General features: G+C 39.1%; 2 protein-coding genes across 10 annotated transcripts in view; one reads left to right on the top strand and one right to left on the bottom strand.

The window, feature by feature from the left end:
* The window catches only part of FBXO8 (F-box protein 8), a 49,582-nt gene extending 46,982 nt beyond the window's left edge, over positions 1-2,600 (bottom strand). Inside the window, exon 1 of the mRNA XM_062212844.1 lies at positions 2,388-2,600. The gene's annotated coding sequence lies outside the window, so the exon portion shown is untranslated. The remainder of the gene's footprint in view (positions 1-2,387) is intronic.
* An 18-nt stretch (positions 2,601-2,618) lies between these two features.
* CEP44 (centrosomal protein 44) overlaps positions 2,619-14,651 on the top strand; it is a 46,533-nt gene continuing 34,500 nt past the window's right edge. For 6 of the 9 annotated variants that reach the window (XR_009868182.1, XR_009868181.1, XM_062212840.1 and 3 more), the window contains exons 1-6: positions 2,619-2,688; positions 2,834-2,995; positions 6,426-6,563; positions 9,965-10,112; positions 11,816-11,962; positions 13,757-13,879. Coding sequence is in view for 7 of the 9 variants with exons in the window: in XM_062212840.1 (XP_062068824.1) it covers positions 6,475-6,563; positions 9,965-10,112; positions 11,816-11,962; positions 13,757-13,879 (507 nt within the window). In the remaining 2 variants the exon portion in view is untranslated. The other 3 variants (XM_062212842.1, XM_062212838.1, XM_062212839.1) reach the window with 3 other exon arrangements.

Raw genomic sequence — 14,651 nt, 5'->3', positions numbered from 1 at the left:
AGATAGTCCCATTTCCAAATATGAATCAAGATGTAAAAAAAAAAAACATAGCTGTACATTTGAATGACAAATTTCAATGCAGTGTGATATTGTGGAATGAAGGAGCTGAAGGTATCTTTTAACCCAGCACAAACATTATAAACAAAAAATATTCCCTGTTAAGCTTAAATTAAATGATTAATATTTTTGCTAAATCTATGTTATTACCATAAACCATTTTGTAGATGCAAGCAGTTCAACTGTGTTACTTTCTCAAGCATCTATTTGAACTTTTGTATATATCTAAGGGCCAAAAGTTACTTTAGTGAGTTGGCTGTAACCTACTATAAATGAGGTATGTTAACCTCATGGGGAGTCCCAATACAAAAGCTGAATTTACAATTTTAGAATTACCAAATGCAGACTGGTGTTATGCACTTGAGGTACAAGAGGTAAACCTGAATTACATTTTACTGATGATAAGGATTTACAACATCTTTCTCACCTGGAAGAAGCATAGGCAATTTTATATTGAGTCATAGCAAAAATTGTTTCCCAACAAATCTGAAGTACCTTTTATTTCCATTAGGTTATATGCTTTATTGACAAAAGCTGTCCTGGTGATGTGAAGCTTGGTAATACAGAAATAATGGTTAAAAGACAGCCTGGATACATTTTCAAGACATACCTCTCCCATTTCTATTTAATCACATCAACATAAAGGCCATAACTGATTTGCATAGATATACTTATCTCCAGCCATTTGTTAACTTTCCTCTTTTAAAAGTACTTTACCCAATAAAACCTTATCACTTCGCAAAAAAAAAAAAGTACTTTACACTTATTTATTTTTTACCAGCTTCAAACACAAAATGGCAGCGGGTAAGAAACACACATCTCCAGTTGTGACATGCTCTGTTCATGTATACCCCAAAGACAAAAACATTTCTCTCAATATATCATCTTCCAGGCAGTTTCACATGAGAGATAAAAAATAACCTCTCTTAATTAGCAGGGAAAAGATAATTTATAAGAAAAAAGGATAAAACAACTTTTTTCTAAAAGAGATAATGTTAGTACAAGTTTATTTCTTTATAATCTGACATGTTTCCTTGTGTGACTACATTTTTTATGGGCATATTTTTTGTTCAGTTAATCCCAGCTATTATCTCCTAAAAGTTATCAGCAAGGTTATTTGTTCAGGTAGCCTTAAAAAAAAAAAAAAAAAGACCCAGTGATCACTTCCCCCTAGCATTCATGTAGTTGAGTAATCCCCACTACTTCCTCTCAGTTTTGGGTTGGCTCATTTCTAACAAATCCAATAAGGCAGTAGTAATGGGATATCACTTACAAGATTAGGTTACAAGAACCTGTATCATCTAAGATTGGTAGTCCCAGGGAAGTCAGTCAACATACTGTGAGGTTGTCCTACCGAGAAACTCCTGTAATTGGGAACCCGGGCCTGCCAAGAACTACAGCAAAGCGACTGCCGACAAAAGCAACGTTTTCTATGTGAGAGTGCTTGGAAGCAGATCCTCCTTGCCCCTTCGTGGAGCAGTCAGAAGAGGTCACAGGCCCCAATGACAGCCTGGCTGCAACTTCGAGAAAGAACCTGGGTCAGAGGCTCTCTGATAAATTTCATTCCAACTCCCAATATACAGAAATGGAGATGATAAATATTTGTGTGCTTTAAGCGGGGGTAAATTGGGGTAATTTATTATTCAGCAATAGATAACCAAACAGCTTTCCTGGTTAACAATGAAACTTTGACTCAACCTGAAAAATATATTCTTCATTCTGAGACCTGCTTTATTTTGTAAACCATTTGCATGGGGGGAGAGAGGAGCTCCTATCTTAGAAATAGTTGCCCAGTGAATAATATTCATTGAGTATCTACTGTGTAAGACTGGAGACATCACAGAAACAAGCCAAACGAAGGCATTACCAAATTTTATACCAAAGCTTACCACAGCAACTGGCAATCTGTAATGATTCTAACTTTGTTACATTCACATTACTGCCAAGTAGTAAAGAACCAAAAACTCTGCCTAGGCACCAAAATAACCCTATCCTTGAAAAGCAACACTTGGCCTTGGGTAACATTTGCCGCTTCTCCGCTTTATTTCAAGATGACGCCGGGTCACAACCTAGGGTCCTAAACCGACTTACACCCCAATGGCCTAGAAAAAGAAGAAACACAACCATTCCCGCCTCCTGATACTGACTCTTCATTTTCATAAGTCACTACTGCTGTCACTCAATATGCTTTGCAGCGTCATTGGTGCCAAACTCTGGCTGCTCGGCCAGATTCTGCCAACTGGCAGGCACAGGCTCTTTTTTCCAAGAAATGTGAGAGCATACAAGGAAGACAGGTAAGAGATCTGGAAGACCTAGGCTAACGCTTGTACCTGAGCGACCTGCGATCTCCACCGCCGCCGCGACGAATCGGCCTCTGCGTGGGGGCTTCTCGCCAAAAAGAAAATGGCTCAGCCGGGAACTGGTGCCCAGGCCATAGAGAAGCCTGATCAAACTTTACTGGCTCACGCCGGTGGAGCTGCTAGCAGAATGAGCAGCAGAGTCCTCCGAACTTCAGAGCACCTCCAGCTGTAGAGGCCAGAGTCGCCGACTCTCCCAGTTTTGACGTTTCCTATTGTTGCCGGAAGTGACGTTCCTGCTCTAGCCCTTAAAGAGGAAGCATTTTTGTCTCCGGTATGTTCGATTCGCTACTGATTGTTCCTTTTTATCTTCGCCGCCCGAGATATTCTGACAATCAGAATTACAGAAATTTCTACATTGGAATTTATAATCTGATTGGGCACTGGGAAGTCTCTCTCATAAATCTCATTTTCCTCAGAATTCCGGACGGACGTCGTGTGGAATCTGCAGCGAGGCAACCAAGAGCGCTCCCGAGCCTGCCGCTTGGAAGGTCTCGCCGCGGTGCGTGGCGGGCCTGAACCCACGGTTCCAAATACAAACGGTCGGCGCGAGAAGCTTGCCTGGGAGCCGGCACTGGGCGGTAGGGACGACTTGCTGCAGCCGGGGTCCCAGTGACTGTCTGCCTTTTCTCCTTCCTCCTCACTTTGTTGTGCCAGGCCACAGGCCTTCGGTGCCGGTTTCTTTGCTCTTTATCGAGGGCTGCTGGGTGAGCCCGAGGGAGATGGTGAGGCTGCACCCCATGTTGGGCAGAGGTCGTTCTATCGGCTGCCTTTCTTGAGTCCCGTAGCAGGTGCGAATGAGAAGGTCTGTCTTGTTAGCCTTTTTCAGTCAAGTGGCGGGGGATAGGGGGGGCGTTGAAAGTGGCTTGCCTCTATACACAGCTGGTATAGGGTTTTAATAACGGTAAGAAGAATCGAAGCATGTTATCCCCAGAATTAGTGTGATTTAGGGTTGGGAAATTTCAGGTTTCCTATGATAGATTCCTATTGGATCCTCTGAGGCGAGGATCCATACAGCTGTCCAAATGCTGACCAGAAGGAATAGGTGAAAGCAGTTCATGTAGTCCTTGCTTGCATTTCCGTGATGTTTCACATTCCCTCCAACCTTCTTCAAGGACTGCAGATTTTGTTCTGACTGTAAAAATTCTGAAATTATGGCTGTAGTAGATTATTGTTCCAAAATTGTCTTCAAACGGTCTTATACGTGGACACAGCAGTCCCACTGAGCTCCGTACTTGCTTTTATTCTCCCTCTTTCCCTAATTATTTTAATTTCTGAAAGTACTGTTAAAATGTGCATGAGTAATAGATTGGCTTTTTAATACTTAATTTTATATTTCAATAAATTTATTACAAAATTTATTAAGGTCTTTAATGAAAACGTAGAGCAATAGTCAAAATTTTTTCCAATACTTATATTTTTAGAAATTCATTTTTTCTATACTCTCTTGTAACTTATTTCTATCACCTACAGACCCAAGATGTTTACTCTCCTTCAAAATATATTCTGGTGGTACTGAAGAAGATATGTTCCTGGAACATATTTGATAGAAATTTCATTATCAGGGTAGAAATAATGTAAGAGACATTGAAATGTATTTCAAGACACGAGAAAAAGATTCCACGAAGTACTGCATTAGACGAAAGCACCTGTACTGGGGAGATGGATTATATATCTGGAAGGACTAAAGGAAGTCTCTTGGAAGAGTTAAGATTTATATTAAAGTTGTAGAATGTTAATGAGGAGGAGACATCCCAAAGAAGAATTTGTTTTGTCTGGGACCTAAAATAAACTCAGACCTCAATACTGGCTATTGGCAAAACACAAGAATAGATATTTGCAGTTACAGCCAGATTCTCAGTCTTTCCTGCCTATGGGAGGAATGTCCAGAGAAACTTGCCGGCGTAGGGTCATTTATGCACATTTCTGGGAGGAGCAGAATGACAGGAAGCAGTCAATCAGAGGACTGGGACAAAACCCACCAGAGGTCCTGAATTGCAATCCTGTCTAGTCTGCTGGGTGATAAAAACCCATCAGAATGATGGGATTGGTAATTTCTTCTTGGCTATTCTCATAAGTAGAAACTCATCAGAGTATTTGGAGCTATAATTTTGTCAAAGGCAACTTTTGGGGAGAAGAAAGCATTTTGTCCACTACAGGGCTTCTGCACCTTTTCTCATTCCAAGAGATTCCTGACCTAACTGTATATTAGGCCATCTCATTCCTCACAACCTGGGAGTTTTATGACACTTCCATAAAATTCCATGTGGAGCTTAATATGCATATTTATGTTGTGACTTTCCCCCAGGTCCTGGATGAAAAGGGGTTTTCTGATTGACAAGTAAGATAGAATTACGTGGGCAAGGGCTTGTGGTTTGTGAACTCAGCTCAGCCAGCTCGCTTATCCCATGTCAGATCTACAGTAAATCTAGAAATAAATTTGTGAAGGGTGTGATGTAAGGATTGCAATTTATTTATTTTATATATTCAACTAACACATGAGTGTTACTATGTATTGAAAAAGGTCATCATTTCTCCACAGCTACTCCACTTTGTCTTTGTCATAAATGTGTCAATATATGTTCCGTTGTTTCTGAACTGTCTGTTTCTATATTTTTTTATAAATAGATAGAATTATATCTTTTTTGAAAAAAGATTGATTTGTTTATTTGAAAGGCAGAGTTATAGAAAGGCAGGCAGAGAGAGAGAGAGAGAGAGTTTGAGTCAGTCTTCCCATCTACTGGTTCACTCCCCAGATGGCTGTAATGGCTGGAGCTGGGCCAATCTGATGCCAGGAGCCAGGAGCTTCTTCTGGGTTTCCCGTTTGAGTGCAGGGGCCCAAGCACTAGGGCCATCTTCCACTGTTTCCCAGGCCATAAACAAGAGCTGGGTTGGAAGAGGAGCAGCAAGTATTCAAATCAGTGCCACAGGGTGAGGCCTAGCCTACTATGCCACAGCGCTGGCCCCCAGCTATTAATTCTTTGAATATTCTTTTTTCTTTCTCTTTACCTTCTCGCATTCCTTTAATGTGCATGTTGGTTCACTTGGTACTGCACCGTTAATTTTGTAGACTTTCTTCACTGTTGTTCATTTGTTCATCTATGTTTTTTCTTTAACTGGATAATTTCTGACGTGGCTTTCAGGTTGCTGATTCTTTTTTATTTGGACAAGTCTGTTGTTAAAGCTCTTTATTGAGTTTTTTTATTCAGTCATTTTGTTTCTCAGCTCCAGGATTTCTATTTGGTTCTTTTTTATGCTTCTTTTAGTTTATTGAATCTCTCTGTTCAGATATTGTTTATCTGACTTCAGGTAGTCTGTGTTCTTTTCCAGCTCAGAGAGATAACTTTAGTATAATTATTCTGAATGATTTGTCAGATCTCAGTTTCTTTAAGGTCAAATAATTTGGCTTTATTAGTTTTATTTGGGGATGACATTTTTTGTTTGATTCTTTTTGATACTTTGAGCCTGGAAGTATCTGAGGTCTTTAAGGAGCAGTAAACTGTTCTGTTCTTTAAAGACTGATTTCAAGATAAAGGACTATTCCTGTTGGGTCCTTGTACAGATGGGGACTACCTTCAGAAGACATTGAAACATGTAGATCCAGGTTAGGAGCTATTTCTATGTCTCTAGTCAGGTCTGTAATTGTCTGGCCTGTTCCAAAGAACATAAGCAGATTTAAGTTCCTGCTGGTTCCTATCCTGGCTGCTCCGCGTTCAATCCAGCTCCCTGCTAATGATCTGGGAAAGCAGCAGAAGATGGCTCAAGTACTTGGGCCCCTGCCACCTATGTGGGAGACCCCAAAGAAGCTCCTGGTTTCAGCTTGTCTCAGCCCTGGCCGTTGTGGTCATTAGGGGAGTGAACCAGCAGATGGACGATCTTGCTCTGTCACTCCCGGTCTGTGTAATTCTGGCTTTCAAATAAATAAATGAACCATTAATAAAAGAAAAAAAAAAAACCCAAAGCAAGAAAATACATGGACTTAATCAGTGTTTCATGTATTTTTATTTTTAGGTGAAAAGCTAGATTATTTCAAAGTTGGAGTTGAAGCTGATGTTAAATAATGGCAACAGGTGACTTAAAAAGAAGCTTACGGAACCTAGAACAAGTGCTTCGCATGATAAATTATCCTGAAGAGGTGGATTCTGCAGGGTAAGTTTTAGTATCAAGCTTATTTGTAGTCTTTTTTTCTAATGACTTGAAATATCATTTGACATGGGAGAAGTATCTAAAGAAAAATACAAATTTTTGTTTAGGTCCTACTTAAGTTTACTTTGAAATGATTAAACTATTTGAGAAAGTAGGGAATTTTAGGAGTTTGTTTCCAAGTATGATTTAATGAAAAGTTCCAACCCAAGAGATTTTAAATATTTTCATAAGCACAGTTATATGTTGATAATATAAACTACTACCCTTTCATATTCAGTTGGGTGGTTATTTTTAAACATATCAAGAATGAACAGAGATTGATGCCATTTTTTATCCATCTATTTCTTTGTTTATTCCTTTTATAGAATAGATTTTATACATTTAACCATGTGTTCTTTGTGATAATAAAAATTCTTATTAAATTTTTTATGACAGCCTACACCATGCTTGAAGATTGTTATTAAACTCTTCCATTTAGCACAATCCATTTTCCAACAATGAACTAGTTATTGTTGTAAAATATAGTAATAAAACCTTCTCTTATATTTATGTAATCTACTGTGTTATGTACTTCTGTTATTATTTACTTCTGTTATTATGTACTTCTGTTGTTCTTGTAATACTTAGGTTTCATCACAGCATTTATTCACACCTGTTTTCACTGGTTCATTGATTGATTAAATATTTCCCCTATCAGAAGAATATAAGCTAAAGTCTCGGACTTTTTTTTCTTCACTGCAGTATCCCCACACCTGGAATTGTGCCTGGCACATATTAAGAGCTGACTAAACGTTTATTAAATGAATGGGTGTTAAGGGACAAGCCTAGGTTAAGTATATGTTCAAGTAGTAGAGTAGAACTGTTAAGCTAACTACCAAGTAGATTCCTCAAGTAATGGGCTTTACATGTAAGAATGAATTATTCTGGCTGGCGCTGTGGCTTAACAGGCTAATCCTCCGCCTTGCGGCACCGGCACACCGGGTTCTAGTCCTGGTTGGGGCGCCGGATTCTATCCCGGTTGCCCCTCTTCCAGGCCAGCTCTCTGCTGTGGCCCGGGAAGGCAGTGGAGGATGGCCCAAGTCCTTGGGCCCTGCAGCCGCATGGGAGACCAGGAGAAGCACCTGGCTCCTGGCTTAGGATCAGCGTGATGCGCCGGCCACAGCGGCCATTGGAGGGTGAACCAATGGCAAAAAGGAAGACCTTTCTCTTTCTCTTTCACTATCCACTCTGTCAAAAAAAAAAAAAAAAAAAAAAAAAAAGAATGAATTATTCTAATAATACTCTAGGGAGAGCTAACCTCAAGAGAATACTACAAATGAAAGGATAATTAGGAAAATAAGGAGAACGTTTAGCTCTAATTACTGTTATTACAGGCAGTATATGTGAGAAGCAGAAGGAATGAAACAAATGCAGTCTATGATATGGACTTGATTTCTAAAAACATGAATATCTTGATTATGTAGAACTTGAAGAGACTTAGCTAGTTTGGGCAGTCAAGTTTTCTCCTTATGACTTTAAGCACATTTTAAAAGGTGTTTTAGATAGGAATAGTCTACATTAAACAAATATTCTCCTGTTTTCCGAGTACAGTGTTTAAACATATAATTTTCTTATTGGTCCTAGAATATCATTAAGAACAGTATTTTTCAGGTTATTTTATAACATAGTATTATCTTCTGGATCTATTGAGAAAATGTTACTTGCTTCTTCCACAAAGACTCAGATTATCCACTTCCTGTCACATACATATAAGTGTATACACAGTGCCCCCAATCTAGCTCCAATTTTTGATTCTTTCTCCTTTTTCACATCTTAAAATTTTTCTTGTCATTTGCTCTTTTTCTTACTGTTTCTAGTGAACTAAGTCCTTAGAAACTACACAACAAAGGTTTTTAAGGTTGTTTCACATAAGGAATGTTAACAGTAGGCCTGGCTGTCATCTGTTCTTTTCTTTTCTTTTTTTTTTTTAAAAGGATTTATTTATTTATTTGAAAGGCAGAGTTACAGAGAGGCAGAGGCGGCGGGTGGGGGGGGGGGAGGTCCTCCCAACCACTGGTTCACTCTCCACTTGGCTGCAATGGCCAGAGCTGTGGGATCTGAAGCCATGAGCAAGGAGTTTCTTCTGGGTCTCCAACATGGGTGCAGGGGCCATAGGACTTGGGCCATTTTCCACTGCTGTCCCAGGCCATGGCAGAGAGCTGGACTGGAAGTGGAGCAGCTGGAACTGGAACCAGAACCCATATGGGATGCTGGTACTGTAGGTGGTGGCTTTACCCACTACGCCACAGCACCAGCCTTCATCTATTATTATGCATAAAATACAGATTTTGCTGTTTGAAAGCATTTTTTAAAAATTTCTATTTGGGGCCTATATTTCAAATAGCTGAGGTTGCGAGGGCAGTTTTCTCGTTAGGCAAAATACTGTGCCTATAAAGAAACGGAAAGAGGAAGCAACTTAAATTTGTCATAAAAAATACAGTGTTGTAATCATACATTTTTGTCTGTCTTATTAAAAATTTGGGAAGGATGGATTTATGTACATGTCTTGAGTTTTATAGAAAGCGTATTTACGTATGTTTTATGTAAGTACAGTATTACTTCAGTTGAACAAATATAAGTGGCTAATTGCAGAAATGCCTCCTGTGCTTTGAGGAGGGACAACTAGTGAATGTATTTCACACTGAGAAAATAAATAGACACAAAACATTGTAAGACAGATATGGAGTTTCCTGGGAGTCATTCTCTGGGAGATAAATATGGATTAGAATCATCATGAGGGCCTAATAGAGGGCTTAAGATTTGACAGATGCTTAATAAAGAATAAGTAGTGGTTCAGCAAAAAATAAATAGACATCTTTCTAAATGGGAGAAATTAGTATAGCCAAGAAGGTACAAATTTTAAATGATCAGTAGGTGGAAGATACTTGGGGTAAATTGCTTAGTCTCATGATGATACATGCTTTTTTCCAGCCTGCCTGTCTTCATGTGTAACTTGAATTTGTAATATTTACCTTTGCAAGTTTGTGCTAGAAAGCAAATGAGATATTATAACAAGTTTTTGCAAAACCATGAAGTGTACTTGAGTGCTTTAAGTTAGAACATTTATTCTATTAATAGGAGAAAATGGAGTAAATTGTGTTAGATTAAATTTTAGGTAATCAATAAGTATTCTGGTAAATAGACTACTGATATTAGAGAACTATAATAAGTTTAAGAACAGAGAAGCAGTAGTGTTTCATAATTTGGCTAGGCTGGCTTAGAGTGGGTGATGGAATCTAGAGGGTCATGCATTACCTAATTATTATGGCTGTAATGTTAACTTAAAAATTTACTGACATACTTCCTTGATTTTCCAACTTTGTGGAATTATACTCATTCAAAGTCTTCTTCTTTTCCCCTAACAGTTTGATAAAAGGAGAAACAGCAGCATCTCTGCCTATCATCAGCTATTCCCTTACCTCATATTCACCTTATGTAGCGGAACTCCTGATGGAATCTAATACTGAGCTCGTAGCAAAGAATGACTTGCGCTTTATAGATACTGTCTATAAGGTATTTTGAGTTTATGACACAATAAATATTTTAGAAGTTATTGAGTGATTTTTAAAAATCAGTGTTTTAGTAATATCTCTTTAAATACAGGCATGCATTGCTTAACAATAGGGATACAATTTTGAGTAATGTGTCATTGGGCAATTTTCACATTGAGCATGATGTAGTACACTTTTATAAACCTAGAAGGTGTAAACTACTGCACACCTGGGCTGAATAGTATAATCTATTGCTTCTAGGCTACAAACCTGTATAGTATGCACTGTAGTGAGTACTGTAGACACTTGTAAAGCAATATATTTGTGTGTTTAAGCATAGAAAAGGTACAGCAAAAATACGAGACAGTAGGACTTTTCTGCTTCATGACTGTCTTATAGGGCCACCTTCATATATGTGGTCCATCATATTTATGGTCTTAACCCGTATAGCATTATGCAGTGCATGACTGTATATGCAGCATGTAGTTGACAGAATATTTTCATGTGCATTTATCTCATTTTAGTGTAGTTCCTACTGAAGTCAAGATGCAGTTCAACTTTACTCAGTGAATGTTTCTTACTCTAAAAATACAGCAACTGGTAAACATTTGTCACTGGCTGTCATTTGTTCCTTTTCTATCAAATTTTAGTAAATTATGTATAGTGGCATGAGTTAGGAAGAAATGTGGTTATATTTAGTGAAAATTGTAGTTCATTGAATTATGAGTTAACTACATTTTAAGAAGGAACAGAAACCTTGAGATACTGTGTTCTTTGAGGTCTCAGACCATAACATTTATTTACCCTTGTAAGCCCTGTGTATTATAGATACTGAATGTAATTTCATATTTGCATTTTTTAAAAAATCTATGTTAATCATAGGAACTATAGTTTTTGCATAAATTTTTTTTTTAATTTTAAAATTTAGAAATTTTCAACGTTTTGGCACATTAAGATGCATGTATATATAAACTGAATTTTTTTGAAAACAGGGATTTTTATATCACAAAATACGGGATTCATGGCAATGATCATAATGTAGGGACAGAAGGGTACTTGTGTTGTATATGGTATTATTCAGGGGACTATTTTCTTTTTTTTTTTTAATGATAAAGACTCCTTATCTAATCTAAATGCATTTGATGAAATGAGAGCTGTTATATGTAGAGTATCTAGTAAATCTTCCTGTACTTTATTTCTGGTCCTAGAAGGCTTCTGTGGGAGCCAAACAGGCACTACTAAGAAACCCTAGGTTTCCAAACAATAAATTTTTGAGACTAGTAGAAGCTAGTATTTCTGTTTACAAATGAGAACGTGAGACTAAAGAGCTTGCTGACTCATCTAAAACTTATGTAATGGAATAATTATAAACAAAATTATGATTTTCTGACATGTGGTATCATATTCTATTGAGCAAATGAGTTTTTATAGTAACTATGAGGATCTTTCATTTTTTGATGATTGACTGTTATGTTTCCATCTCTCTGGACAGCCATCTCTTCTCTGGAACATCCTTAGCTACCTGTTTTCCACCTGGATACCTCTCCTATCTGGTTAAGTCTCAAACCAGCATTATAAATCTCTTAGTAACCTTTAGTTAATGACTTGATACTCCTCTCCTCTTAAAGGTAGCCATTACTCACTTGACCAGTTGACTATTTATTGCTTTGGACTTTAGAAACAAAAGGCTCCTAATTATTACATCTGTTTCTTTCCTGTTTACAGCTTCTTCGTGATCAATTCAATTATAAACCAATTCTGACAAAAAAGCAATTTACCCAATGTGGATTTGCAGAATGGAAAATCCAAATTATTTGTGATATTTTGAATTTTGTTATGAAAAAGCACAAGGAATTGAGTGGTCTGGAGAAGGTAATTTTATAAATAGTTTTTTTTTTCTTTCTTTTTTTTTTTTTAAGATTTATTTTATTTATTTGAAAGACAGAGTTACAGAGAGAGGCAGAGCCAGAGAGAGATTCGTTGGTTTACTTCCATTCGCTGGTTCACTGCCCAAATGGTCACAACGGCCTGAGCTGAGCTGCTCGGAAGCCAGGAGCCAGGAGTTTCTTCCAGGTCTCCCACATGGGTACAGATGCCCAAGGACTTAGGCTGTCCCCCACTGCTTTCCTAGGCTATTGCAGAGAGCTAGCTCAGAAGTAGAGCAGCCGGGACTGAAACTGGTGCCAATATGGGATGCTGGTACTGCAGGCCAGGGCTTTAACCTGCTGTACCACAGCTCTGGCCCTGATGAATACGTTTGAATGCTAACTTATGCTAAGTGGCTACTGTATTAGTATATAAAATTAATATCCTAGGTACAAAATTATTATATAGTACAATTACTGCATTATTCAGATTTAGGTAACCTTATAAAAATTGTTAGTGTTTTAGTCATCTGTTTTTACATATCTATGACTTGGAAGTGCTAGTCCTAAACTAACAGTTCAAACATAATGCATTTTTCCAAAATGATTTATTTATTTATTTATTTGAAAGGTGGAGTTACAGAGAGGGAGAAGCAGAGAGAAGAGAATGAGATCTTTCATCTGCTGGTTCACTCCTCAAATGGCAGCAATGACTGGAGCTATACCAGTCCAAAGCCAGGAGCCAGGAGCTTCTTCTGGGACTCCCATGTGGGTGCAGGGGCCCAAGGTCTTGGGCTATCTTCCACTGCTTTCCCGGGTGCATTAGCAGGGAGCTGGATTGGAAATAGAGCACCAGTCTTGAACAGGAGCCTCTATGGGATACCAGCATTGCAGGCAGCAGCTTTAGCCACTACACCACAGTATTAACCCCAAAATAATACATTCTCATCATTTCTTAATTTTTTAAAAAGATTTATTTGTTTATTTGAAAGAGTTACAGAGAAGCAAAGGAAGAGAGAGAGACAGAGAGAGAGAGGTCTTCCATCTGCTGCTTCACTCCCCAGTTGGCTGCAGTGGCCGGAGCTGCGCTGATCTGAAGCCAGGATCCAGGAGCCAGGAGCTAGGAGCTAGGAGCTTCGTACTGGACTCCCACACAGGCAGGGGCCCAAGGACTTGGGCCATCTTCTACTGCTTTCTCAGGCCATAGCAGAGAGCTGGACTGGAAGTGGAGCAGCCGGGACTCGAACTGATGCCCATATGAATTGCTGGCACTGCAGGTGGTGGCCTTACCCGCTATGCCACAGCGCCAGCCCCATTTCTTAATTTTTAAAAGATACATAGTTTGGAGGACATTTGGCATGGTGGTTAAGATGCCACTGGGGACTCCTGCATCCCATATCACAATTCCTGGGGTAAAGTCTTGGCTCAGCTTCTGATTTCAGCTTCCTGCTAATGCACACTCTGTGAAGCAGCAGGTGATGGCTCAAGTACTTGGGTCCTTGCAACCTACATGGGAGACTTGGATTGAGTTCTGAGCTCTTGGCTTTGGTCTGCCCAACCATGGTTATAACAGGTTTTTGGGTAGTGAACCAGCACATGGGAGATCTCTGTCAGTCTGTTGCTGTCTCTTTCTCTCTCTTTGAATAAAAAATCAATAAAAATATGTTTTTTAAAATATAAGTAGTTTTATTACTTGTCAGTTATATTTCATAAAAAAGAATTTAAATGATAGTCAAATTTAAATATATATAATACTTTTACACAAAATTTGTTATTATGTCTAATAACTTTGTTTTTTAAGACTCCATCACAACAAAGAAAGAAAATTGGTTATATTAAGTCAGAACCTTCTTCAAGCACTGAGAAAACATCTGAAGAACCTGTTGGCGTTGACATTACTGGCAGGTTTCTGACTGCAGGAAAGGTATGAAAATACAAAGAAAATGTGTTTTATGTATTTTTTTTTTTGACAGGCAGAGTGGATAGTAAGAGAGAGAGAGAGAGAGAAAGGTCTTCCTTTTTGCAGTTGGTTCACCCTCCAATGGCCTCTGCGGCCGGCGCATCACGCTGATCTGAAGCAAGGAGCCAGGTGCTTCTCCTGGTCTCCCATGCGGGTGCAGGGCCCAAGCACTTGGGCCATCCTCCACTGCCTTCTGGGGCCATAGCAGAGAGCTGGCCTGGAAGAGGGGCAACCGGGATAGAATCCAGCGCCCCGACCGGGACTAGAACCTGGTGTGCCGGCGCTGCTAGGCGGAGGATTAGCCTGTTGAGCCACGGTGCCGGCCCAGTTTTATGAATTTTTAAAAGTTATCTATGTTGTTAATCCAATATATAATTATCACTTCTCTAGAATATATTGAAACTTTCTAGTCAGTCATTAGCATGTTAGGATTTCTTTTTTTTAAAGATTTATTTATTTGAAAGGCAGAGTTACAGAGAGGCAGAAGCAGAGAGAGAGAGAGGTCTTCCATCCACCAGTTCACTCCCCAGATGGCTGCAATGGCCAGAACTGGACCAATCCGAAGCCAAGAACCAGGAGCCAGGAGCTTCTTCTGGGACTCCCACGCAGGTGTAGGGGCCCAAGCTCTTGGGCCATCTTCTACTGCTTTCCCAGGCCATAACAGAGAGCCAGATTGGAAGTGGAACATCTGAGACTCAAACTGGCACCTGTGTGGGATGCCAGCACTGCAGGCAGT

The sequence above is a fragment of the Lepus europaeus genome, chromosome 16, assembly GCF_033115175.1.
Source record: "Lepus europaeus isolate LE1 chromosome 16, mLepTim1.pri, whole genome shotgun sequence".
In the NCBI taxonomy this organism is placed as follows: Eukaryota; Metazoa; Chordata; class Mammalia; order Lagomorpha; family Leporidae; genus Lepus; species Lepus europaeus.
Note: the sequence above shows the minus strand (reverse complement) of the source record. Positions and strands in the feature narration are given on the sequence as shown.